Source organism: Nelumbo nucifera, chromosome 1 (assembly GCF_055504915.1).
Source record: "Nelumbo nucifera cultivar China Antique chromosome 1, China Antique-T2T, whole genome shotgun sequence".
Classification (NCBI taxonomy): domain Eukaryota; kingdom Viridiplantae; phylum Streptophyta; class Magnoliopsida; order Proteales; family Nelumbonaceae; genus Nelumbo; species Nelumbo nucifera.
Window position 1 is genome coordinate 83,093,507 of NC_142649.1, and position 27,730 is coordinate 83,121,236.

Sequence of the window (27,730 nt, forward strand, 5' to 3'; positions counted from 1 at the left end):
TGCTCAACCAAACAGTTGGAATCGGAATGGAATAGCCCATTCCGATTCCGATTTCAGACCCCTATTCCTGTGAACCAAACGGGGCCTAAGATCACTATATTTAACATATAATAAAATATTATTTATTATTTATCAAAAAAATATTATTTATCTGAGATATGTCCATGATTCCTAGTTTTTGGGTTCACTGAGTCAGACTCTTGGGTACATGTTTGATTCAGACTCCTGTGTCTGAGTCCATGCAAGTACCTGTTTAGTTCTAGTTACAATGGGACTTCAGCAAGGCCTAACACTTGGCCATTCTAATCATGGATGAATCGATAAAACATATTTAGGAGGAGTTCAATGGTGTATGTTATTTGCTGATGACTGTTTATTGATAAAATTACTTATTAAAAAAAGTATTAATTGATAAAATTGGAGAGGGGTTAAATACAAAATTGGGTTTATGGACAAATGCCTCAGAAATAAGAGGTTTTAAAATAACTATAACTAAAATAATAGGTTTATGGTACAAGGACTACAGATTTCCAACCAACTTGGAGTGACTAATTTGATAGTTGAAGGAGACTCTAAGGTGATAGCGGGATGGATGTCGGACCCAGAAACTGTTGTTTGGGGATATAGGGACATCATCAAAAAAGTCAAATGGCTTATGAGAATCATGTCAGTTAGCTTTCAGTGGGTTAGTAGATCAGCAAATGCTTTGGCAGGTTCTTTAGCTAAACAAGGGGCTTCAAGGGATTATCTGTTTTTGGCTAATTTGTAACTGCAATCTGAAAAGAGTTGGGTTTGGAACCACCTTTAAGGGGATGAAACACCTCGTGCCTCCTCTTAGGGTGCTTCATGCTTGTACTATTTCTATCTCTATTTAATAAAATGTCATTCATTCATAAAAAAAATAATAGGTTTGGGCCCATGCAGACCCAGGTCCAGGCCATAGCTCGGACGTGACCCTGTCCAGCACATGGTCACCCCTACTTCTGATGGAAGGGTCCGTTCTCCTTTATACTGGTTGTCCAGGCAGCCACACCCAAGAATGGAATCAAACTGAGCTCCTCTAATTTTCCTCTTGTGAAAATCCAGTTGGCCTCTCTTACAAGAATCAAAAGATTGCGACGTATCAGGGGAGTATCGGCCTGTATCGATATTTTGATCCTTGCAGTCTTATTTGACCATATTTATAATGATGTTTGGCTCTGAGTAAACATTCACAGTTATCGTTTGGGTTATAACTAATTACAATATTAATATTTGCAGGACATGAGATTGTCCCAAGGCACGAGGCATTAGAACGTGCAAGGAAGCTCAAGCTTGATTTAGTTGAGGTAAGCTTTTACAATTATATATCAGTTTTAATTGCAACGAGGATCTTTATATGCTAATACAATTTCAAAGAAAAAAGATAAAGGAAAAAGAAACATGCATGCAGAAACCAATTACTGGAAGCGGAAAAAAAAAGAAGCTGGTTACATTTTCATTTGAGAGAGAAATCATCTTTTTTCCTTTTGACGTTGTGTGAACTCTAATCTAATTTGTGCTTCCTACTTTATTATTTTTCTTTTCTCTTTTCTAAGCGTCTTCTTGTTTTTGAATCATACTGCATGTTTTCCATAGAGTTCTATTTTCTTCTCTAGGTCAAGTTTAGGAAACTTTTATCAGTGTATGACTAAGAGTACCTTTTTGTCAATTAATGTACTGTATTTTCTGTATACTTGCTCAGATATAATCTTATCTTGTAACTTGTATGCACTAAATAGATGGAAAATGATAGCTTCTACATCTTGGTGGGTGGAAAATATTACAAATGCAATATGCTATTTTTTGATCAATAACTGCAGCATTCATTAAATTATATGATTGAAATGTGTGTACATCTAAATATACAAAAAATTAGAGATAAACCATCTTATCTCTTCCCAATTCTTTTTACGATTGTGCCCAGAACATCAATTGTCTTTCTGTCCTTGCTTAGCTAATGCATCTTCCATAGCGTTAGCAATCTGTTTAATCCATTGTATTTCCCTTTCATATCCTTTGTCAGCCATTTGAACTCTTTTCTTCTCATTGTTGTATGCCTGTAGTTTCATGTCCTCACTTAGAAGCCATCCCATTAATAATTTTGAATCTCCTTTATAATTAATTACCTGATACTCAACTGAATTGCCTTTTTACACCTTCCACCATTGCCATAACTTCAGCCCTAAGGGAGTCTTCTTCACTTACTGGTCCTGAAAAGAGGGCAATTACCTTTCCTTCCTCATCCCTAAGCACCCCTCTAATTCTTGAAATTCCAGGATTTCCAAGGCAGCTTCCTTAAAAGTTATGTTTTATGAATCCTCTCTCTGGTGGTGCTCATGAAGGGTTGGTGATACTCTTATTACAATAAGAATCAGCCACTTCCTTCCAGTTTCTAGTAATGTCATCCACTGTAACCTATGAAAAAACATGCCATTGTCTTTAACCAATGGGCCACTCTAATCAAAATGAACTCAATTAAGGTCTCCACACTTCTCCTTCTCTAAGAAGATTCTTGAGTTCCTTTCCTCCCATATAGTCCAAATAATTGCCACTCTTATGCATTTCCACATGTATCTTCCCCTCTTCTTTGGCCATTAAAGGTTGTTTGAGCAAAGAGGCTTGGAACATTGGCTGAAGGAGTCCACCTACACCCAAACAAAGAGAGGAACCATTCCCAAATACAAGCAACAAAAGGATAAGAAATTTATAAGTGGTAAGAATTATAACCATTGGCCTTACACATAATACACCAACCAGGGGAGAGACACTGGTTAGGTCTCTTCTTTTGAACTAAATCACACTAGCGGAGGGGCCTCTGTGTTGCAGGGGCTTGTGAAAGATAAGTATTTTATATAAAAAAAGAATTTGATAAGGGAGGTGAGAAAGTTGGCTGTTAGATTAAAATTAGAAAGTATATGCAAGTACTTGAAGTGTGGAAAAGTACATGCAGCTAATAGCTTGTAATGGCAAGTGTTCCATACAAGATTATGCCACCAGTACCATAAATTAAAAGTAGCAAAAAAGTGCCATTAAACATTTTTTAATCTCTTGTTATCTAGGCCTTCAAGTGCATTAATGCTAGAAGATAAAGTTTGTTGTCAACACCTGTAATAATCCATTTATTAGTAAATAAACCTTGTATATGATCAATTTCATATATTAAAGGTTTTTGGCTATCGTGTTCACCTTCTTCAAATACAAACTTTAGTGATGGGATTAAAGTAGCGATGAGCCTATGGATATATTTTTGTAGAGTTAGTAATAAGTTGGATAATGTACAAGTAGCATATAAAATAAATTATTGATTAATTTAATAATTTGGTAAAATAAATAAATAAAAATTATGGGTTACAGTGTATAACTAAAATAAATAAATAAAGTTCCATTTATATTGGCATGAGATAGGTATGAGCTATCCCAAAGCAGACCTAACCTGTTGATAGCCCCAAACCAAACCTAACTCGTTCATTTATTATTGGGACAAGACTGGTCTAAGCTATCTAGAACCAAACCAGACTTGTTGACAAGACTCATCCAAGCTATCTAGAACCAAACCCAATCCGTAGACAATAATAAAATAAATAAATAAGATTCTATTTATTATTGGGACAAGATTGGCCCAAGCTATCTAGAACCAAACCTAGCCCATTGACAATCCTAAATATTGGGATTGTGGTAAATTAAATAAATAAATAAAACCTGACCTGTTGACAACACTAAAATAAATAAATAAAATTCCATTTATTATTGGGCCAAGAACCTGTTGACAATCCTAAATATTGGAATCGTAGTAAATTAAATAAATAAAAAATTATAGATAAATAAATAAAACCCAACCTGTTGACAACACTAAAATAAATAAATAAATAAATAAAATTCCATTTATTATTGGGCCAAGACTGGTCCAAGCTATCTAGAGCCAAACTCAACCATTGACAACCCTAAATATTGGGTTCGTAGTAAATTAAATAAATAAAATATTATGGATAATAATGCATTAAAACCAATGACATCAACTACACCAAAGATATATTTTTCTCTAGAAAATGAATAAATAAAAAAAACAAAAAAATTTTCACATTATCACCAAATTGGACAAAGTGCCGGATTAAGTGGAAAAGATTGACCAACATTAATTCTTTGATTGTCTCAAGTTAAACTTAAAAATTAAAAAAACAAATGAAAACATTAATTAATTTTATCTTATTAAATTATGCTAAATTAATTTATATAATTATGTAAAATTAATAATTATAATTTTAATAGTACTTTTCTTTAATAATTGTTAGAGCTAGCCGAATGAGGGGTAGATTAGTCTTTTCCAGCCACTTTAAGTTATGTGCTTATGTGGCAGTTCTAATTAGACTCCCTGTCCCATACTTAAGTGTGGGCAGTTTAGTCTTTGTACTTAATTAAACCCCTAATCCATATTATGGTCGAATGGTAGGGTTTAGCCTATCAAGTTTGACTGTTTTCTTCTTCTTCTGGTTCGAACTACTGTAGCTACAGAACAAAGATGGTATCAGAGTAGGACGTTGCTCTCTAAATCTCCTCCCCTGCTCCTCTCTGGTCGTGACCTCACTTTTTTTCTTCTTTCTGGGCTGAAAATGGAGAACACAGATTCGACCTAAGTCTGAGAACACTTCAGTCCTTCTTCCTCTGCGCAGAACTTGACTATTTTTCAAGAAAAACAACTCCAAAAGTAAGTGGATGGTCGACTGAAGCTCTCCGTCAAAGGTTGGCTACCTTTTTTTTTGTGCTGTTGGTATTTCTGGGTTGAAATTCTTCAAAATCTGCTTGGACTGATCAGAACCTAGAGAACTAGGTTGTTTGTAGCCTTGGTTCTTGGAAAAAGGTCCAAGAACAGGATGTGTTTACAGTGGCCGAATGGTGTAAGGGTATGTTTGACCCTTTTATGTGGGTTTGTAGTTGTTTTGAAGCCTTTGTTGGTCACAAGTGACCTGAATTGAATGACAGGTTACTGCAGTGGTAGTAGTTGATGCTTTCTTTGGACTTGTAGTGCCCTCTGAAAAGGTCAGACAGATCTGTACCATGTGTGACAGCTATGGTTCTGTGGTGGTGCTTGTAATGCTCAACCTCTATTGAGCAGCTTCAAGAGGGCTTGTATGTAGTTAGTGAGTTGCTGAGTTAATGTCAGTGTGGTTTATGGTTTTGTGAAATCAGTAGTGGTGTGAACAAGAACAAAAGTTTGTGTACCTATCAACTGTGTTTGGGGATGGCTGTAGTGTCTGGGACATCTGTGTGTTTGGGGGGACTGATTGATTGACTGGTTGTGAACAGTGGTGATTGATTGTGACTGGTTGTGAGCCTATTATCTATGTTTGGGGACTGCTGTAGTGTTTGGAACATCAAACTCCTGACAGCAGTACTTAGTTGGTGACTGGGAATTCAGATTAGAAGTAGCATTGGAAGGGCATCATGGCAACAACTGGAGATGGTTGTAGTGATTAGAAACCTAGTGTGGTGATTCCCTCTGACTATCTGGGTGTGCAGATGGCTTCAGTTAAACTTAATGGTGAGAACTATATACCATTGGCGAAGTCAGTGGAAGTTTTTCTCAAGGCAAAGAGGAAAGTGAAGCATGTGAAGGAAGATAAACCACCACCTAACTCTTTAGGGTTTGATTATTGGGAACAGGAAGATGCCCAAATCATGACATGGTTATGGAATAGTATGGAACCTAAAATAAGTGCGAACTTTATGTTCTTAGATACAACTAAGGACATATGAGAATATGCCAAGAAGCTTTATTCTAGGCAGGATAACACTACGAGGGTATATTAGCTCTATCAGGAGTATTTTGATCTGCAACAAGGGAGTAAAACCCTAGAAGAGTACTATGCCAGCATGAAAAACATCAGAAATGAACTAAATGTCTATCATCCCCTAACTCTAGATGTTAAGGTTCAGCAACAAAAAAGGGAGCAACTAGATGTCACTAGGTTCTTAGTGGGGCTGAAATCAGAATACGAACCAGTTAGAGCCCAAATTTTGGGAAGCTCTACTCTTCCTACCCTTGAAGAAGTATTTGCAAGGCTCTGTAGGATCTCCTTGGGTTCTACAGAGAGTACAACACCATCTGACAGATTAGGATTTGTGGCAGCCAGAGGAGGTGGACGTGGTAATAAAGGGGGAGGACATGGATCTTGAGGAGGTCGTGGTGGTTTCATATTTGGCTGTGGTGGTGGTCGAGACTCAGGGGGAGGCCGTGGTAAAGGAAAAGATACCTCTACTAGGAAGTGTACACACTGTGGCAAGGAAGGACATTCAGTGAATTTTTGTTATGATCTCCATGGCCCACCTTCTACATGGGCAAATCATGCAGTTGCTGTTGGGTTGATGTCAGTGATGACCAACAGCCAGATCTCACATCTTCCACATCTACATCTATTTCTGGGAAGGAGATGATGAGTGTATCGCGCGATGAGTATGAGAGGTTCCTTTAGGCTACTCCACAATATACTACTGCCACCCTTGCTCACTCATGTATTGCTTGTTTGGCATCCAAACCCTCTCCCTGGATTATTGACTCTAGAGAATAATTCACTCATTTCTTTCATTAAATAATTCACTCCTCCTCCATTGCCTACCGCCACTCAGGCGAGGTAAGAGCCTCCTGGACATTCTACTCAAGCAATGAAGGTGTAAATTTGAAATAGACCTGCTCTGATACCAAGATGTAAATCAGTCCTCAAATATTAGGTGTAAATTTGAAGATTAGAAGAAAAAGGAAGAAGAAAAGTAAGAGCAGCAACACAAGAGAAGAAGATGGCGAAAAGAGAAGGAAGAAGAAGAAGAATTGAATTATCTTCCCTTTCTCCTCTAATCCTTTTTTTATTAAGAATTAAAGTTAGAGTAATGACAAGTATGCCCTTAAGTGGGCAACCAGCTAGGCAGTAACATAAAGAGATTAAACAAAAAGAAATAACAGGCCCATTAAGAGAGGCCCATTAGCCAACAATAAAAGAAAAGATATTACAAGAGAAGATACTAGGACCCATTCGGCCCAGTCTCTTTACAGGTTTCATACGTGAAAAGGAGAGAGAGGGTGGAGAATGCCACTAACTGGTGTTTATTCAGCAGATACTTTCATATGTTTTGTGGTCTTTGTATGTGGGATACCATTTCCTGCAAGGAGAACGCACGACCGTACACTCATTTCATTGTTAGGTTATATATAGATGTGTTGATTCTTACATGGGAAACTTCCCAACAAGATGCTGCTACTCTAGGTGGAATAGGCTTAAACCATACCTTTATTGCAGGTAAAGGTCCCAAAGAGTGGATTGTGCTTTGAAAAAGGAGGCACAGGTAAATAGCCAGAGGGAGAACATGTCCATATTTGGTCATCAATTTTGGATGGGTCAAGAAAGATTCCTCCAAGCAGTTGAATTAGGGAAAGAACATTAGGAATGTCAGAGTCCCTTAGTCCCTTACACCCTTCTAAATCCTAGGTCCTAATTGAAGCCATTTCTTGAGTTTGAGGGAACCATGGAGTTAGAAATAGGTTCAGGGTTTTTGCTCTAATGAAAAGAGGTGTTGTTCAACTTCAGTTGAAGATTTTGTGAAAGGATGGTGGATCCAAGGACTGAGTAAAAAAGGAAAAGCCATTTGGCAAATGGTCCCAGGAGCACTTTTCTGGTTGATATGGCGGGAAGGAAACTCAAGGCTGTTCCAGAGCAAAGGATGTCAGGAGAAGGAAGTTTGGCAGAAAATTGTGAGGAAGCTGTTATCTTGGGCATCATCACAGTTAGTTTTAGAAGGGTCTTTCATTAGTTCTCGTTTGGGAGTTAAAAATCTTTTTGTAATCTCAAATGGGATAATGGTCTAATTTGCTTTGTACTTTCCCTTTGTACAGCTGCTGGTTGTACTTGTTTTTTGCTCTAATGAAATGATACCTTATCTTTTCTGAAAAATAAAGAAATAGGTTCATTGTGTACCGATAATAATGAAAATAAAGAGGGAAATTGGTCCTTCAGTGGTGAGGTTCCCAGCTAAACATGCTCCTAGAATTTGGTACGGTCCCTAGAACATAGATAATACCTGAAATAGGGTAGAAGTAAAGTCTGAACTGCATTGATGGCCTTCCAAGGAGAAGCTCAGTTTTCCCTAGTTGACACTCCAATGTCCCATTTGTTGTTCAAGAGCCCATGTATACTTACAATCACTCTTGCCCATAATTTATCTCTTTCTTGAGGCATCCTCCACAACCACTTCCCCAACAAAGCTAAATTTCTCTTTTGAATATTTCCTAATCCTAGCCCCCCTTTGCTTTGGCTCCTGCTAACGAAGTGTTTTAAAAGCGCATGGCGCAAAAAAGGCGCAAGGGCCAATTTGTGCCCAAGGCGCAAGGCGTGGAGTGTGCTTTTTTGAAGCAAGGCACAAAAATACAAAAAAATAAAAAAATTCAAAAAAAGCAAAAAAAAAAAATTAAAAATATAAACTTAAGTTTCAAAGTTAATGTTTTAAAAAACCTATTATCTAAAATTAAAATACATAAACATAACATGTAAAGTGTATTCAAATGAAAATTTAAAAATAAAATCAAACATATAAAACATTTTCAAGCATGTAAAACCCACAATCTCTTTTTTTCCTCAATTTCATTACTTAAAGTAGCTAATGTGATGTAAAACATGTTACATTCTTAATTCTACGAGCCACCTCTATGCCACGCCCCTTGAGGCAAGCCCAAACAAGTCCATGTTAAGGTCTTAAATTCTTAATTTTTTGTGTGAAAATTAAGAATTTAATACCTTAACATGGACTTGTTTGGGCTTTCCTTGAAGGGCGTTGTCAAGGGCTGCTAGGTTCAAAAAAAGCAAAAAAAAAAAAGTAAAATTTTCAAAAGGCGCATGCCTGGGCTAAGGCGCAAGGTGCACGCCTAGGCACACCAGGTGTGCGCCTTTTGAAAGTGTTGTGCCTAGGACCGGGCTCGGATCTGCTACCCACTCGTTGTTCCTACATCTCTACCCACGTTATATAACAGCCATGCATTGGGAATATCTTCCTTCTCATTCATAGGGAGATGTTTCCAAAACATGGCGGCAGTATTCCGTGAGTATAGATGTGGGAATAAATAGTGGGTAGCAGATCCGGAGTGCCTAGGACCTGGGCGAGGCACTTACCCTAAAATGCGCCTCGCCTATGCGCCTAGGCATGCCTTTTAAATCACTGTACTAACTTAACCTGATGGTCCTTTTCTTCCTCGGGTTGACGGGTTTCCATAAAAAACCCATTGTCAACTTTTCAATACTTCCACTAACTCCCTCATTCTAGGATCTTAAAGATTGACAGATAGTAGACAAGGAGGTTATCTAAGGTCCTGAATCCTGATTAGGGTTATCCTTCCTCCAAGAGATAAATAACTCTTTTTCCAACATGCTAGCCTTTTTGAAAATCTTTCTACAACTTGGTTCCAAGAACTTGCCTCTTTTGGATTGGCTCCAAGAGGTAAACCTAGGTACTTTAGGGGCCACTGAGACAAATTGCAACTTAGAATTTTTGCACATTCTAACATCTCTCCATCTTCCATATTAATCCCTACTATACAATCCTTGTCAAAATTTACCTTTAGGTTTGTCATTCGTTCAAAGAGTTGTACCATTGTCTTCAAATTTTGAACCTCCTCTCAATCTTCATCTCCACTAAACAATATAGTATCATTTGCAAATTGCAGGTGAGTAATCGGTACTCTCTCTCTCTCTCCACTCTTTACCCTTTTACTAAATGTCTCACATCTGCCCTAATCATCAATCTACTAAGAATCTCTGCAATGAGCGTAAAAAGGAAGGGGGAAAGGGGGTCTCTCTGTCAAATCCCTTGACTAGCCTGAAAGAAGTCCACCACTATTCCATTTACTATAATAGAATAGTGAGATGTCTGGGTACAACTCCACACCCACTTGCACCATCTCTCCCCAAAGCCACATTGCTCCATTACCTCCACTAATGCTGACCAGTCCACCAAGTCATAAGCTTTCTCTAGATCAAGTTTACAAATTAATCCTTTCCTCCTAGATCTCTTTAACTCCTCCACATTGATTGGCAATCAAGATCAGATTTGTAATATGCCTGCTTTTCATGAAAGCCCCTTGATTAGGAGAAATGATTGATGGGAGGACTTCCCTAATCCTCAAGGACAAGACCTTTATTATTATTTTGTATAAGCTACTAACCAAACTAATAGGTTTAAAATCCTTTGGATTGATCTCACCTGGTCACCCCTCTCAAAGAATTCCTTGAAGACCTCCAATAAATCACACTTTAAAATTTTCCAACAGTCTTGGTAGAATGCCGTTGTGAATGTAATATGTTATCATTACATGCTTGATCCACATTTACATATCATGTCTTCAATTGTTTCCTTCTATATTTAGGGGGCAATAAAAAGAGGATGGTGGCTTCTTCCCCTTCTTTCTTGCCTAAACAGGGGCTCTACTTCTTTCCTCCTATGTGATTTGCTTACTCTATGGTTATTATGAATATTTTTTTTGACTTTCTTAAAGCCTTAATAGACTTGTATGTCTTCTATGTATTTGGATTATGACATTTTATAGATGTTCAATTATCAATGGAATTTATAGAATATGATTATGGGTTATCACATTATGCAATTAAGGAGGTTTATGTGCTTTTTATTTGATATATAATCCAAAATTTCATATTCTTATTTGTCTTTTTTTTTTTGTTTTCCTTGAAAAGTTGTTCCTTGCCTTGGGCATCGGGCATTTGGAAATCATTGTGGTTTTATTGCACCTCTCTCTTTTAAAATATTGGTGCATCTTTGGTTGTTAGTGTTGCATGGTCATGGGTATGGCAATTTGAATCCAAGGTATGTCTAGGAGTCCAACTTGGTAAGATGAAAAAATATTCACATAGGGACAAATCTGGAAAATGGTATTAATGTTAAAAGCAAGGATCAAAGTATTGATATTGGGTATTGTATTGGACAACTTGGATATGAATACAGATATGCTTGGGAAACACATGGATATGGACGAAAAATATTGAAACACTTGGGAAATGCATAGAAATTCCATAAATATATTAATAATATTAAGTTTAATGTCAAAATAATTATAAATAATATATAAATACATAGGAGTTTTATATTTTAATGGTATATATGAAGAAATATATTACAAGTAATACAGCGAGATGCATAGATATTATGCAATTTTATTGATAATGCATCAATCAAGAATCCAAGGCACATATTATATAGATTCTTAGAAATTAATACATGCACAAAGCCATTATTATTTTATTTTCTATTAAAGTCCAAGGCACAAAACATATGCAACTATTCTATTTGAATTACTATATCAATATTTCTATTTTACTATTTTTTATTTTTAACTTTAACAAAAAAGATCAATTCTCAAATGCTTAGTAAACAATATTTTCATTTTTTAAAAATAAATATATTATTATAAAATGTAAAGTAAAGTATTAATTAATAATTTATAAAAAATAAATAATATTAACTTAGAATTATCAAATGTATTAAAATTTTGAAGATATATCTTATGAATATTCATAAATTCTAATTACTAAAATCATTATTCAGTTATTAATATTTTATTTTATAATATTTCTAAAAACAAAATTATTTTATTTCTATATAAATGTAGATTAGTGTAATTGACCAATTCAATTTATGTTATATTCTCAAATATTTTTTTAAATAATATTTTTATCTTTGTAAATAGTAAATACATTGTTATTTAATGCAAATTAGAATATTAATTAATAATTTATAAAAAATTGAATATACATATTATGTGCAAAATTATAAATTTTAAGTATTAAAATAATTATTCTATTATTAATATTTTTATTTTTATAAATTTCTTGAAATTAAAAATCATTTTTTGGTATATATGTAGATATGATAATGTATTTATTCTATTGGTTCATAAAATACTAATTTTGAAAATTATTCTTTTTAATTTCTTTTTTGAAAATGCTAATTTATCTTTTTAATTTATACTTGGAGTTGTTGAATATTAGTATATATTGTTTATTTCGATTGCATGTAGACTTTCCTGTTGATAAAGGTTAATGTATTTCATTTATTATCAAGAAGTAGAAAGTGGCTTGGTGGTTGAAGAGACATGTACTCTTGGTCGTTGGGCAGCTTTGGTTCTTTGGTTCGAATCACGCTAGACTCATTTTTTTTTTTAAGTGAGACGCAGGTTCATTGTTGTCAAACGAAGGTGCGGTACGCTGTCGTTTCAGTGCGTATCGGACCATATCGCCCGATACTATACGATATGCGTCGATATGGTAGCGTATCACACCGGTACTCATGACTAGTAGGATATGCATCTAGGTGTGGCATATCCTATATCGGTGAGGTTTGATACCAATATGATATGCCCTGTCATGTCAATATTTTAATCCTTGGTTAAAAGTTGAAACATCCATATCTTGTGTATTCTAACATCACATAACTCTAGAAATGTTTTTTTTTTTTCTAAAAGTTAGCTGAGCAATTTATTCGAAATTAAGTGGCTTGGCGATCTCCTTTCCTTGCTCAAGTGCTAACAGTCCCTCCTTGTTGAGTTCCCATATCCAATTGGTCCTAAGTACACTATGACTCCTAAGGACTTCACCTACTCCATAAGGTCTTGAATTGCCACTTTAACTTCCATCAAAGATTAACTTTGTCTATCCAATATTTGGGGGGAGGGTCCATTGGATGTGCATGATGTTCCTAGCAGTAGATGATTTAGCCACCATTTTCCATCCCACTATGATGTCATCCAAAGTGAAAGGGCTGGATACTTTCATAGTCTTGACCCATTGTGCCACTCTTACTGTAGTATTTTCTATTAATGCCTCCTTTGTTTTTTGTTGCCTTGTGATGATTCTTGAGTTCATTTTTGCCCAAATAGCCCAAATGACAGCTGCACTCGTATGCCTCCATATGATTCTCCTCTTTAAATGAGTATGTCTAAACCATGTATGCAAATGCAATCCTGAACTTGTTGTATAGGTTCTCAAATAACTAATCTAATGGCACCAAGGTCAGGCCTGTTCCAACTTTAATAAAGTAAGGAAAATGTGAAGAAAAGGATAGAAGAAAGAAAGAGAAGAAGATAGGAAGAAAAAGGGAAGAAGATAGGAAGAAAAAGGGAAGGGAAAAAGAAGAATAGGAGAAGAAAAGAGGGAAGACAAGAAAGGAGAAATCTGTTCTCTTCTCCTTACTGTCGACCCAGGTTGTATTAACATTCTACTAAGGCTGAAATGACTACAATACCCTTAGGAAAATTACAGCAGATATAAGAGAGAAAGAATAACATGAAAATGACAATACTGCCCCTGTTAACTACTTCTAACAATTATGACAAGGCCAAACAGACAAGTGTGTCAGTCAATTTATGCTATAAGTTGAGTCACAAGTCTTTGGCTGTAGGTTTTGAGTTTTACCTTCTCTTTTTCCCACATCATCTTCTTCTCAATTGATATAGGTAGAAATTATGAACTTAATATCCTTGTTTATGAATCAGAATACTTAATATCTTTGGGTGATTGACTTTTCTTTTCTACATTATTTCCCTTCTGTATTATCACTTTTGTATAATTCTTGTGGATGCTGTTATCAGATTATTTTAATCTTGACCAAATTATTTCTAATATGGGGGTTCAGCAAAGAGTCTGTTTAATGTTTTACAGGTCCAACGAACTGCAAAGCCACCTGTTTGTAAACTCATGGACTTCCATTTAGAGAAGTACAAACGAAAATTAAAGGAGAAGGAGCGCACAAAAAGTAAAGTAAGATACCTTTTATTATTCATTCTTGTGGATTTCATGAATACAACTTATTGGTGGATCAAACCTCTTCCATTTTCATTTGTTAGATGTTGAAGGATCTATGCTCTGCCATAGTAGATTCCTATTCAGTGACTAATCTCTTGTGAATAATTACTTTTTTGTCAGTAGAAAGAAAATTTTACTAAAAAGCAAAAAAGATGCATAAAAAGGAAAGGGTGATGCTATCTCTACAAGGACTGAAATTGGGGAGCTTGCTCCACTGTAGCATTACTTTGGTAGAAAGTCTCCAAGTTTTTTTTTCATAGTAAAATAAAATGAAAGATTTTGTTAAGAGAAGAAATACAAAATCTGGGTAGTGTGGTTAGCATCATGAGATGGAACCCCAATGCAAAGAGTCCTTAGAGGAAAACATTTCAGACACAGTAGAATCAAAACTTCCCTCTGAACATCTTTAAAGTTTAAATTCTGTATGCAAAAGATTCCTATCCAAAATCAGATTTCCCACTGATGCACACAATCTTTCATGACTCGTCTGAACACCTTCAAAAAAAAATTCTTCTATTTCTCTCCTTCGAGATGCACCAAATTACAGAAAACAGAATGCAACTCCAAAATATTTTAGCAACCAACTGGGAGAGATTAGTTATCACTTTCCCATTGAACCTATTTTTCTATTCTTTCTCCTCTTTTCCTCTTGTTCTTTTCTACTTTTACAGCATATCTATTACCAGTACATGATTGATTTAAATAGTAATTATGTTTTATTTGGCAATGATAAAAGAACAAGTTTCAACTGAAAAAGTGTGTTTATTTCTAAATATAAAAAGTAAGTTTATTTCTTGAAATTCTCAAACATGCTGCATATAAGGTCTTCAGGTATATACATCTTTCTTAATTAATTTGTTCCTATACATGCTTATATAAAACAATATATCTGGATTTTCTAAAATTTAAATGATTGGATTTTCTTTTGCAGTCTGAGGTTACTCTACGCACTGGAGATTGCAAAGAAATCAAGTTTTCAGCAAAAACTGTATGTTTATTTTGTTACTGTTATTTGTTTCTTATCAAACAACTGGTGTTTCCTGAAGGTTCTCATTTTTCTTGGAAAAATAATGGAATAAACACTTGTTCTATTTATGTTCACTTTGGGAGCCTGGTTAGACCGGTACAAATCAGGTGTCCAGGAAATGGAGTAGCTGAAAGAAAACATTTCATCATAAATATCTTTTTAGGGGTTTTTTGGTTGATGCAAATCATGAGGCACAGTTTTATTGTGCTGTCTCCTAAAAGTGAACATAAAATCAGGAGATGAGGAAATGAAATATCTGAAAGAAAAGCCTTTTGTCACTGACCTTTTTAGGGGATTTATGGTTGGCAGAAATTATGAGGCAGACAGTTCTGTTCTGCTGAGAAACTTGAAATGACATTCCCTCACTTTGAGCATAGGAGAATTACTATTTCTGGATCCATGTGAATGCTGCTAAGTATAATTTTTTTCATGATTTCATGTATTGGATATTCCATATGCTACTTTGTTTTTTCTTGGGTCAAAAAGTTCCATGGGAAAACTTAGCATAACAAATTTGGTACTTAATAAATGATTATTAATTTTTCTCTTTAACTCTGTTTTTGGAGCCTTAGCAAGGAAGAATCTTTTTATTATTGGATCAGTTACTTTAGTTGTTAAAGTATAACTTGCATTTACCCCTTTATCTGGACAATATGTCTACAAAAACTATGGTTCCTTTTGAAAGAAAAAATGGCTTATATGTATTTATAACGTGAGGGTGGGGCTTGGTGCAACGGTTGGGTTGCTCCATTGCAACCTGGGTGACCAGGGTTCAAAGCTTGGAAACAGCCTCTCTGTATGTGCAGGGGTTTGGGTGCTTACATCCATCCCTCCCCAGATCCCGCAATGGCGGGAGCCTCGTGCACTGGGCTGCCTTTTATGTATTTATAGTGACTAGGATGTTATGGTAGGCAATGGGAAAGGTCAACAACCTTCATAAATGTGATAAGAGTTTGATTATTAGATGATATCTGTAGAGATTTGTAGAGTACTAGAGTTGAAGAAGAGAAGATAAAAAAAAAGATACGAAGAGAGATTTTGGGGAATAGTGGGAATAGATTTGAACATGTTCCTATACCCTAATTCGATATTACTTTGAGAACAAAATGTTTACAATTTTATCCCTGTGACAGAATGCATACCTACCTACACTCCCTCTCAACTGAGTACAAAGTTATGGCCTTCAGAAGTTTTCAATGCATTTTAGTGTGTAATCTGTGACTCAGTGACTGGGCTGAACGGGCCAATGCTTCAACTGCCCGGGATTTGGGTAGATTTTTTTTTACCAAGTCAAAGGTTTTGGTCAAATTTTCGGCTTTTAGGAAAACCAGACCTGGAAATGGGACTAGGTGATGGTTCGAACATTCAAGTCAATGGTGGGTGAAAACATTGATACAATCAGAATGAAGTTTCACCATATCCTTCTTCTAATCAGGAGAAACAAGTGTTCTTACATAAATGAGTTATAAAAATAGAGGACAAAAGAGAAACAAACTAGTGATGGATAAGTGAAATATAAGCATAAGTAAAGTAGGGGATGGGATGATTAGTACAAGTACGCTGACCTTTGCAAAAATAAGGTCTAAATTTGATGGAGCAAGATCTAGGAAACAACCATCGACTCCACTGGAGTGGGTAAAGTAATTGATGGCGTGACTACGATTGACTCAACACCACATAATAACGGAGTAGAACCAAAAAAGGTAACATCTGGATAGACAAAGGACTTACTCTGGATTGTATCACTTGTACTAGTAACCAAGGAAGATACATTTAATAGCATGATGATCCAACCTATCAAGACTAGGACCTATTATTTGCAAATATTAATCACAACCAAAAACATGGGGAAGATATGAAGGTAATGAAAGGAAATAACATAGAAAAAGGAGATTTTCCATCAAGCCTAGAGGAGGGAATGCAATTTATAAGATAATATGATGCAAGAATTGCATCACTCTAGAAAGGTTTTTAAGCAAATATTTGTAATAGCAAAACATGTGTGACTTAACAAGAGATAATAATTCTTCATCTGAGTCATTCCATTTTGTTGTGGAGTGTGAGCTGGAAGCCATGCCATTCATCCTAGAATAATTATTAATGAAAGTTACAAAAAAAGAATGAAAGTTAAAACCACTAGAATAGGTGACAAGACTAGGCCCCCTTGCATTTGAATGATCAAGGTAAAAAGGTATGGGAGAGGTAGGCCAATTATGGCTAATTAAACTATTTAATAAGATAATGATTAATGAAAACAAAAAGGATGGTGGATGAGTGGAGAAAGAGAACTGTGGTTCCTATATTTAAAAAAAGGTGATATAGAAAGTTGTAATGGTTATTGTGGTATTAGACTCATAAGCCATATTATGACACTTAAGGGGAAAGTAATTGAGCATAAGTTACAGCATTTGAACAAGTATATTAGAAAATCAATTTGGTTTGATGCTAGGATGGTCAAGCATGGAAGCAATCTTTTTATTAAGATGATGAATAGAAAAGTTTAGAGAGAAGAAGAGAGATCTTTGTATGGTATTTATTGATCTGGAGAAAGCATATAATAGAGCCCTAGAGGGACAATATGGTGGATTTTGGAAAAGGAGTGCTAGATAGGTACTTGGACTTGACTAAGGACATTTATGAGAGAGCAACATCCAATGTTAAAACACTTGTGGGAGAGACATCAAAGTTTCTACTTAGAATGGGACTTCACCAAGGCTCAATACTTGGCCTTTATTTATTTGCACTAGCAATGGATGAATATAGTAAACATATTTAGGAGGAAGTACCATGGTGCATGTTGTTTGCTGATGAAATAGTATTAATTGATGAAACTAAAGAAGGATTAAATGCAAAATTAGATTATGGATAAAATCCTTAGAAATAAATAGGATTAAAATATACAATCTGAACTTACTAATAATGGTAGTGGAGGTCAAGGTACACTTGGATTGGAGATAGAGATATTTTGATGTGATGTCCTCTTTCATTACCTTGGTTTGATAATTTACAATAAACAAGAGATTGAAGAGGATGGGCAAAATGGAGAGGTGCATTTGAAGTCTCACGTGAAAGGAGAATACAACTTAGGTTAAAAAGAAAATTTTATAAAATGTTTATAGGACCAGCAATGCTGTATGGGTCTTAGGCAGTCAAGAAATAATATGTCCAGAAAAAGTGTGAAAGAAATGTGAATGTGGTGATAGATGAGTGAGAAATCTAATTGGATAGGACTAGAAATGAACTTATTTGAAGGAACCTAGGAGTAGCTCCATTAAGTGATAAAATGAAGGGAAGTAGAGATGGCTTGGGCTTGTGCAGAGAAGACCATCTATAACATCAGTAGGAAGAAGTGATCTAGTACAAGTTGAAGGGTCAAGAGAATATCCAAATTTCTCACCTTCAATATGCAGATGATACCATTTTTTTTATTGAAGCAAAAAAAGATTTTATCTTAAACTTTTTTTTAATCAATAACAGGAATCCATTGGATTAATAAAAAATGTAGTTACAACACTCTAGAGAGAGATATAAGGCTTAGCTCTCTCTAGGAGGACAACAAAGAAAAAATTACAGAACAGCCCAAAACATTTGATCCCATCCCATCCCCTGCTTTGCCAATGCATCAGCAAAAGCATTTGCTGTTCTCTTAACCCACTGAAATTGGATTTCCATCCCTCTAGTTAGCCACTTAATCTCCCTCCTCTCATTAGCAAATTTCCAAAGTCCACTCTCTTTCTGTAGCCAGCTTAACACCAGCTTTGAGTCCCCTTCAACGACTAACTTTTGTATATTCAGTTCCTTAGTTTTTCTTATCCCCTCCAGTACAACATAGATCTCAGCTTTAAGAGAGTCCCCACCCCAATGGGACCTGAATACATTGCAAGCACCCTCCTATCCTCATCTCTAAAGACCCCTCCTACTCTTGACAGACCTGGATTTCCTTCACTACTACCATCAAAATTTAGCTTTGTATAGCCACAGGCTGGTGGTGACCACACAGGACAAATAGAAGAGTGAGTAGGAGCAGAATTTGCCACCTCCATCCAGCTATTAAGCAACATGTCTGTAGAAACATCAACAAACAGGTCCAAGGATTTAAGCTAGTGCACCACCCTTACTATTATTGCTTCTACAAGACTTTCTTTACTTCTTTCATTTTCAGAAAAAGTTTTGGCATTCCTTTCCTCCCATAGGGTCTAGCAAATAGCAGCCCTCACAGACCTCCACATAATCCTTCCTTATTTGGCGGTGGGCTCCACCTGCAACCAAAAAAGGAAAGAAACCAGTCCCAAAGATCAGCAACAAAGGGGCAAGAAATTAATAAGTGGTAGGAGCTTTCACCATTAGCCTTGCAAAGAATGCACCGATTAGGAGACAAGCACCAAAAAAGGGCTTTTTCTTTGGAGTAAGTCACAAGTATTACACCTTTCTAGGAAGGCTTCCCAACAAAAGGCTCCAACCCTTGGAGGAATTGGCTCACCTTAGACATCCTTAATTGGAAAATTTTGTGCAAAATTATTGGTCGAAGGCAAGAGGCACTTAAAGAAGGAAGCACAAGACAAGGTTCCAGAGGGAGCTAGGGTCCATAGTCTCTTATCCCTCTCAGAGGGGTCCAACACCACCCCGTTCAAGATCTAAACCACATTCAAGACATTTTCAACCTCTACATCCCTTAGGCCTCTTCTAAAGTCCAAATCCCAATCAAACCCAAAGTTAGACAAAGAAGGAACTAGAAAACTGGACACAACCTTGCCTTTATACCTGGGGAGAAAAAACAAGGAGGGAATTGGTCTTTCAAAGGTACCTCACCCGCCCAAATGTTCTCCCAAAATCTTACTTGATTTCTAGAGCAGAGGTCATACCTGATGAGCTGCAAAAAAGAAGAATGGCATGTATAGATTTCCAAGGAGAGGCACCAATAGACCTTGCCAAAGTTGTAGTGTCCTAGTTGTCATCTACCTGACAATGAATACTCAGAATTACCCTAGTCCACAACTTATCCCTCTCACCTTCCAACCTCAACAACCATTTCCCCAATAGAGCTTCATTTTTCTTTCGAATGTTATCTAATCCTAACCCTCCATCAACCCTACTTTTAGAAACCAAATCCCAATTCACCCTGTGATCCTTCCTCTCCTCCCCTGGTTCCCACAAAAAGTCCCTCATTAACTTCTCCGAAACTCTACTTATCTTCACTGGGATCCTAAAAATTGATAAGTAATGCACAAGCAAACTAGCCAATGTAGACTTAATCAAGGTAATTCTGCCACCCAAAGATAAGTGATTCTTCTTCCAAGAGGCCAACTTCTTAGTAGACCTATCAATCATAGGACTCCAAAAGCTCTCTTTCCTTGGATTATCCCCTAGAGGCATTCCCAAATATTTTAGAGACCATTGAGACACCACACAACCCAAAGCTTCAGCCCTCTCCATCATCTCTCTCCTCCATATTGATCCCCACCACACAGCTCTTAATAAAATTCACCCTCATATTTGACATTTGTTCAAACACTTGAATACCAACTTCAAGTTTTTGGCCCATCTCACATCCTCCCCCTCACAAAACAGAATTGTATCATCAACAAACTATGTAAGTGGGTGATAGGAATATTGTCTTTTTCAACCCTCTACCTTCTCACAAGACATCTCGAATTTTCTCTCTCAATTAGCCTTCCCAAAACTTCTGCAATCAAGGTGAAAAGGAAAGGAGAGAGGGGGGGGGTCCCCTTGTCTAATTCCCCTAATACTTGGGAAGTGATCCACTACAGTTCCATTTACTAGGATGGAATAATGAAAAGTCTCAATACAATCCAAGATCCAATTACACTATTTCTCCCCAAAGCCAAAACAGTCCAACACTTGCATAAAAAATTTGATCTCTTTCCTCGTTCTCCTTAGATCCTCCATACACTCATTGGCAATTAAAATTTGATCCACAATCTGTCTATTCCCCACAAGTTTCCCTTGATTTTGTGAAATTAGATCTGGAACACCTCCCTAATTCTTGTAGACATGACCTTTGCAGTGATTTTATACAAGCTATTGACCAAATTGATAGGTATAAAGTCTCTTGGTTGAATTGCTCCCACTTTCTTTGGGACCAAAGCAATAAAAGTTGAGTTCAGCCCCGGATTTATCAATCCCCTAAGGAAGAATTCATTAACACTTTAATGATATCCTGCTTTAGTATGATGTGGACGCGTATTGGGAGCAACAACAACAATGATCCTGTGTTCTCATCCTATCCAATTCGGCAGCAATAGTCTTATCCATTCAGCAGATTAGATTAGACTATCTTGTTATTCTTATCTTATTAAGTTAGTAGATTAGATTAGGATTAAGAGAGACTTATCTTATCTTATCAGTCTTATCTTATCAAGATAGAGTTGGAGGTCTCCCTATTTAGCAAGGAGTCTCCCTAAGAGCAGGACTCTTGTAATCTTCTATTTAAGGAGCCACTATTATTGAATAAAGGCATCCAAAATTTCAGTCAAGAGAAGAGTAAAGGAGAGTTAGGGTGATCTCTTGGACAAATCACCCCTTAGGCTGCAACGATAGGGTCAGCACGCAAAGGGAGGGGGCAAGGGGAAACTAGAGGTTCTCCCCGTGGACCGACCCATGATGAGATCCTACACCCGGGCCCATAACATTTTGGTATCAAAGCAAGGTGTCATGGGTGATCTGGAGCAGCTGCCGTCCAGGGTCCACGAACTCGAGCACCGGATCATGGAGACCAGCTCGGAAGTACGGGAAATCAAGGACGAAGTCAGGGAGCTACGGCGTCTGATGGAGTTATTCCTTTCTAGCAAAGAGAGGAACACAGAAGGGGTGACAACCACTAGTGGCCGCCGACCAGATCTATCGGAGTCTTCCGGCGAACAGCAGTTCGGCAACTAGGGGGCCGCAGTCATCACCAAGTACAACAGGTTAGAATTCCCGTCGTACAACGGCAACGGAGATCCCTTGGTCTGGCTGTACTGGTGCGAGCAGTTTTTTCGAAATCAACGGACAGACGACCGGGATAAGTAAGCCTAGCCGCCTTTCACTTAATAGAGGAAGCGCAACTCTGGTTCTATCGATTAGAACAGGAAAAATCTGGGCTCAGTTGGACCCAATTCAAGTCCTACTGCCTTCTTAGATTTGGGCCCCCACTGACAAGCAACCCCTTAGGCGAGCTGAATACCAGCACCAGTTCCAGACCCTCCTCATGAGGGCATCTTCAGTGCGACCGGACCAGCAGGTAGACATGTTCACCGCTGGGTTAGCAGAACCCCTGCGGGTGGACGTGGAAATGCAGAATCCCCCCAACTTGGTTACAACCATGAATATAGCTCGCGCCTTCGAATGCAAACTACAACTCAGCCGCGAAACCTTCAGTATGGGGCGGCTTCCATCAGCATGGGCATCCCCGGAACCACTTGGAATGGCTCCATATTCAGTAGCCAACCAAGAACGGAAGCCGCAGACGAGCAACAATTCCAGATCAGCATCCAGTGTGGGGAGCAGCGTCGTTGCACCCCCTATTAAGCACTTGTCTAGGGCTGAGATGGCGGAACGCAGGGCGAGGGGACAATGTTTTATTTGCGATGAACTCTACTCAGCAGGGCACAAGTGCAAGAGACTTTTCTGCCTCCTGGTGAAACAAGAGGAAGATGAGAATGAACCCTCTTCATTGGAACCCGATCCAGGAGGGCAAAGCCATTCCACCTATCCGGGATTCCTTTGATGGTGTTTCCCGACACCAATCCTGAATTCGAGCTTGAGGACAAGCTCGTAGTCCAAGAGGGGAGTAATGATGTGGATGCGTATTGGGAGCAGTAGCAGCAATGATCCGGTGTTCTCATCCTATCCAATTCGGCAGCAACAGTCTTATCCATTCAGCATATTAGATTAGACTATCTTGTTATTCTTATCTTATTAAGTCAGTAGATTAGATTAGGATTAAGAGAGACTTATCTTATCTTATCAGTCTTATCTTATCAAGATAGAGTTGGAGGTCTCCCTATTCAGCAAGGAGTCTCCCTAAGAGCAGGACTCTTGTAATCTTCTATTTAAGGAGCCACTATTATTGAATAAAGGCATCCAAAATTTCAGTCAAGAGAAGAGTAAAGGAGAGTTAGGGTGATCTCTTGGACAAATCACCCCTTAGGTCGCCACGATAGGGTCAGCACGCAAAGGGAGGGGCAAGGGGAAACTAGAGGTTCTCCCCGTGGACCGACCCGTGATGAGATCCTATGCCCGGGCCCATAACATAGTATCTCCCAACAGTCTTGGTAAAAAGCCATGGTAAATCCATCCAGTCTTGGTGCTTTGGATCTATCCATTGAAAATATTGCTTCTCTTATTTCCTCCATCTCAAACTTTCTTTCAAGCCACTTCTTGTTCTCCTCAGATAATTTTGGCCACTCTAACCCTTCTACCTAGATTCTCTGGTTTAAGGGCCTTCTAAAAATATATTTAAAGTGCTCCATAAAGGCCCTCACAATCTCATCCTGTTGAATTAAGGACACCCCATCAACCTCCAACATAGAAATCAGGCTTTTCCTCCTATCATTGGCCATTGCATAGTGTTCCTATCACCTTCTTTCACCCACTTATGCCTAGACTTTTGCTTCCAGCTGACTTCCTCTTTGTATAAGATGTCTTCTAACTGCTTTCTAAGCTCCCATCTTTCTTGCTTGTGTCTCATTTCAAAATTATCCCCTTTCTTTGGCATCCAACTCCTCAATTTGATTGATCACTACTTGTCAAGGTTTAAAATATCGATACAGGCCGATACGCCGTCGAAGCTTGCTCTCCCTTTTTTTTTTATTTGAAACTGGTTCAGAGGGGTCGGCTAAGGCTGGTCTACCCCCTGAACCAGGTCACACCTTGATACAACCCCTGTAGGGGCATATCGTTAAGCCAATGATACGATACGATATGTTTGAAGGGGCGTATCATATCGAAAATTTTGAACCTTGGTACTTGTTTTCTCTCTTCAATCCTTCCAAAATGTAGCCTATTCCAATGAAATTTCATACCCTCCCAATTAGCCCTTGGGTTATTGCTATTCCACCAAATTTTCACCAAATCAATAAATCCAGGGTGAGATAGCCACATGTTCTCAAATCTGAAAGGTGTGGGACTTTGCCAAGATCCTCTCTCACCAAGGTAATAGGCCAATGATCTGATGTTACTCTAGGCAATGTTTTAGAATTAACAGCCCCTGGTGTTCCTCCCAATCTGTTGTGAATAAGAACCTATCCAACTTAGAGCATATAGGGTTCTCCTGAAGATTGGACCAAGTGAATAGACCATGCAGCAAAGGAACCTCTTTCAACTCAAAACTGTTAATAAAACAGTTAAATCTTCTAATGCTAGTGCTGCTGCTTCTCCTCACACTATTGGACTCCTCTATGAATCTGATGACATTGAAATCTCCTCCTAAACACTATGGGCCTTCCCAGAGTCCTCTAATGTCTCCCAATTCTTTCCAAAACTCGCTTCTTTCTCTGTAACTAGTTGGACCATACACATTGGTTAGTACCCACTCAAACCTGTCTACCATGTGTCTGAACTTAATAGATACAGTGAACTTCCCAATCAGCTCCTCGACTCCCTCCAAAACCTCTTCTTTCCACAATTTCACTAATCCTCCTGACCTTCTCCAAGAAGGACAAATAGCCGGTTAATGCCCCTTACCTTCCACAAAGATCTAGTCCATCTTCTATCAAACTCCATCAGCTTAAACTCCTGAATCAGCACTACATCTGGATCTTCTCTTTTTATTACTTCTTTTATTAAAGGACTTTTCCTAACTCCCCCGAACCCCCTAACATTCCAACTGGGAATCTTCCATCTCCACTTACTATTTACCCCTTACCTGTTCCCTTGTCAATTAACCCCTCTTCTTTTGTCCTTCCTCTCACTGAATTCCTTATCTTCTTCTACATCTCACCTTAGCCTTTCTGATTCACTCAACTTCCTCTTTCTCAGTTTGCTCTCTACCTTTCCTTTCCTCAAAAAAACCTTTAACTCATTTGAATTCTTCACTTTACACCCCATTTGCTCAACAAACTGTGCAACCACATCCTCCTCGTCAGTTTCTTTAGAACATCTTTCCTCCTCTTCCTCATTACTCTCCTCTGTCCCTACCTCCTTTGTCTGCCCATTCCCATCAGCACTCTCACCCCTTAGAGTCCTACCCAAACTTCTTGTCTCAGCTTCTTTCCTTTTCATTTCCTCCAAAAAAATTTCTATTAGCTTCCAAATTCTCTCTCCCATCTCCTCCTCCTCCTCTTCCTTGAACCTTTTCCCCCCCACAATCCACCCCAAGGTTAGGATGGGTTTGTGGCAAGATGGCTGGATGGGAATCTGGAACAGCATCAAAAGACAAGGAGTTAGTACCGAAATGGAAATTCACAGCCATACCTTGGGTGGACGCCAGGAAAGGGTCAGTAGAAGAATGGATAGTTTCCCTTGTAGCTAAGACACCAAGACTCTGGGGTAAACCAATTTCCTCAGAGGGAACTATAGGTTGGGAAATGCTTCCTGCAAAAGAAATCTCTTTCGACGAACTCCTGAGGCTTTGTAGCTCATCTATGTGTTGGTCCCCAAAGACTGGCTGGCAGTGAAACTCTCCTACTTGCTCACCAAAATCCTGCTCTTTGTCCATCACTTGGTTAAGTTGTTCCCCATTCGATTCCAAAATACCACCCCTTTTGACCAAAACGTTCTTAGTATTGTTTATTTTGTCCAATTCCTTAGACGGCATCAGAACAGGGGTTGCATCTGGCCCTCTTTGTTGAAGAGGATCTTGAAATGTTTTGAAGCAGTAACAGGGCTGAAGACAAATTTAGAGAAAAGCAGTATCACAGGCATCAATACCCCTCCTCAGCTGATGATAGACCTGAAAGATGCTTTGGGTTGCAGGGTGGATTCTCTCCCTTTCTCATACCTGGGCCTCCCCCTTGGGGAAAACCCGAGATCTGTAAGTTTTTGGGATGCTGTCATTTGAGAAATGTGAGAGACGGTTAAGCACTTGGTAGCGAAATTATCTCTCCAAAGGTGGTAGACTAACCTTCATCAAGGCCACACTCTCAAAATCTCCCCACCTACTTCCTATCCCTCTTCAAAGTTCCTGCTAAGATCAGAAATAGATTGGAAAAAATCCAAAGACATTAGGGTTGGGTGCCACCTAGTAAATTGGAAAGCCTGCCACCTAGTAAATTGGAAAGTTCTGTGCAAGGCAAGGAAAAGAAAGAAGGGGGATTAGGGTTGGGTCACATCTCCGAAAGAAATCAGGCTCTCCTTGGGAAGTGGCTTTGGAGGTTCAAAACGGAACAAAACTCTCTGTCTGCCTCTGTAATTCGCAGAAATATGGTAGAAGCAGTTGGGGATGGGACAACTCTCTCCCTTTACCAGCTCATTCCTCTTGAAATCCTTGGAAAGGTATCCCCCATTCTTTTGCTTCCTTTTCTCCCCTTATTAGATTGAAAGTAGGAAATGGAAACATAATTAAATTTTGGACAGACCTTTGGTGGGGAAACATTCCTCTCTGTGAAGCCTTCCCCTCTCTCTTTAGGCTAGTGTGTGACAAACAAGCTCTCATTTCTGCTACGTTAATAAGAGGATCAGGGGCCCTCACTTTTAACTTCAACTTTCATAGACAGCTGAGAGACTTGGAAGTACCTGAGATCAGCTCCTTACTCTCCCTTTTCTCAGAAGTTTTCATCTCCCCCTCCACTGAGGACAAGCTTATTTGGTCCTTAACCCCACATGGCTCCTTCACTACCTCTTCCTTCCCTCAGCACCTAACCACCATCCCATCCCCCTCTCCTTTTCCGGGCAAAATGATTTTGCTCCCCACAGTTCCCCTTAGAGTTTCTTTTATGGTCTGGGAGGCTTCTTGCTCAAATCTGAATACCTGTGACAACCTCCAAAAGAGATTTCAAGGACACCGCTATATCTCTCCTTCTGTTTGTTTGATGTGCTATAAGGATGGTGAATCTATTGGACACCTTTTCTTTAACTGTATTTCTGCCAGAAGCCTTTGGCAATTCTTCCTCGACTCAGCAGCTAGGGGCAGGCTGGACTCCCCCAAACACTGTTATAGAGTTTATCAACTCTTGGCAAGGTCTAAAGTTGACTTCGGGCAAGAGAGGAAACTGTTTCTGGAAAGTAATTGTACATGCCGTCTTGTGGAATATCTGGAAGGAAAGAAATAGGAGATTATTTGATGAGAGTTACTCCTCCTTGGAGACTCTTAGAGATCGTATCCTAGCTAACATTAGCAGCTGGATGGTGAATAGTAAAGTGTTTGAGGGTATCAATCGGAATGACATACAAAGAGATTGGACAGCCCTTCTGTCAACCTCTCCTTTTCACCCTCAGCCTCCCCTGAAAATCACCCCAAGACAAGATTGTGAGCTCATTCTAAATTTTGATGGCAGCTTTAGGAGGTCTGCAGAGAACAGCCCAAATGCTGGAATAGGAGGTTTGATCCGAAGAGTGAATGGAGATGTGACTTGGGCCTTTAGTGGCCCTGCAAAGGTGGCTGATGTGTCTGAAGCAGAGGCCAGGGCCCTCCTGGAAGGCCTCAGAATTGTCAAATCTCATCAGTTCTGTTTCATTGCAGTTGAAGGAGATTCGAGGAATGTTATAAGCTGGGCTTCAGGACAGACTTTGGACTCGTGGAAACAATCTCATTTGCTGTTAGAAATCAGGGAGCTGGCCTCTTACTTATAATGCAGCTTCAGATGGATTCCTAGAGAATTAAACCATGTGGATGATAATCTAGCTAAATCTGGGCTGGGAAGGGATTTTGTGTATAGTGATCATACTTTAACAATGG

At 38.3% G+C, this 27,730-nt stretch overlaps 1 protein-coding gene across 3 annotated transcripts in view; it reads left to right on the forward strand.

The window, feature by feature from the left end:
- The window catches only part of LOC104599414 (translation initiation factor 3 (IF-3) family protein), a 60,213-nt gene that overhangs the window by 16,827 nt on the left and 15,656 nt on the right, over positions 1–27,730 (forward strand). For all 3 annotated transcript variants that reach the window (XM_010261940.3, XM_088886894.1, XM_010261941.3), the window contains exons 4-6: positions 1,261–1,328; positions 13,725–13,823; positions 14,800–14,856. In XM_010261940.3, the coding sequence (XP_010260242.1) occupies positions 1,261–1,328; positions 13,725–13,823; positions 14,800–14,856 (224 nt within the window). The remainder of the gene's footprint in view (positions 1–1,260; positions 1,329–13,724; positions 13,824–14,799; positions 14,857–27,730) is intronic.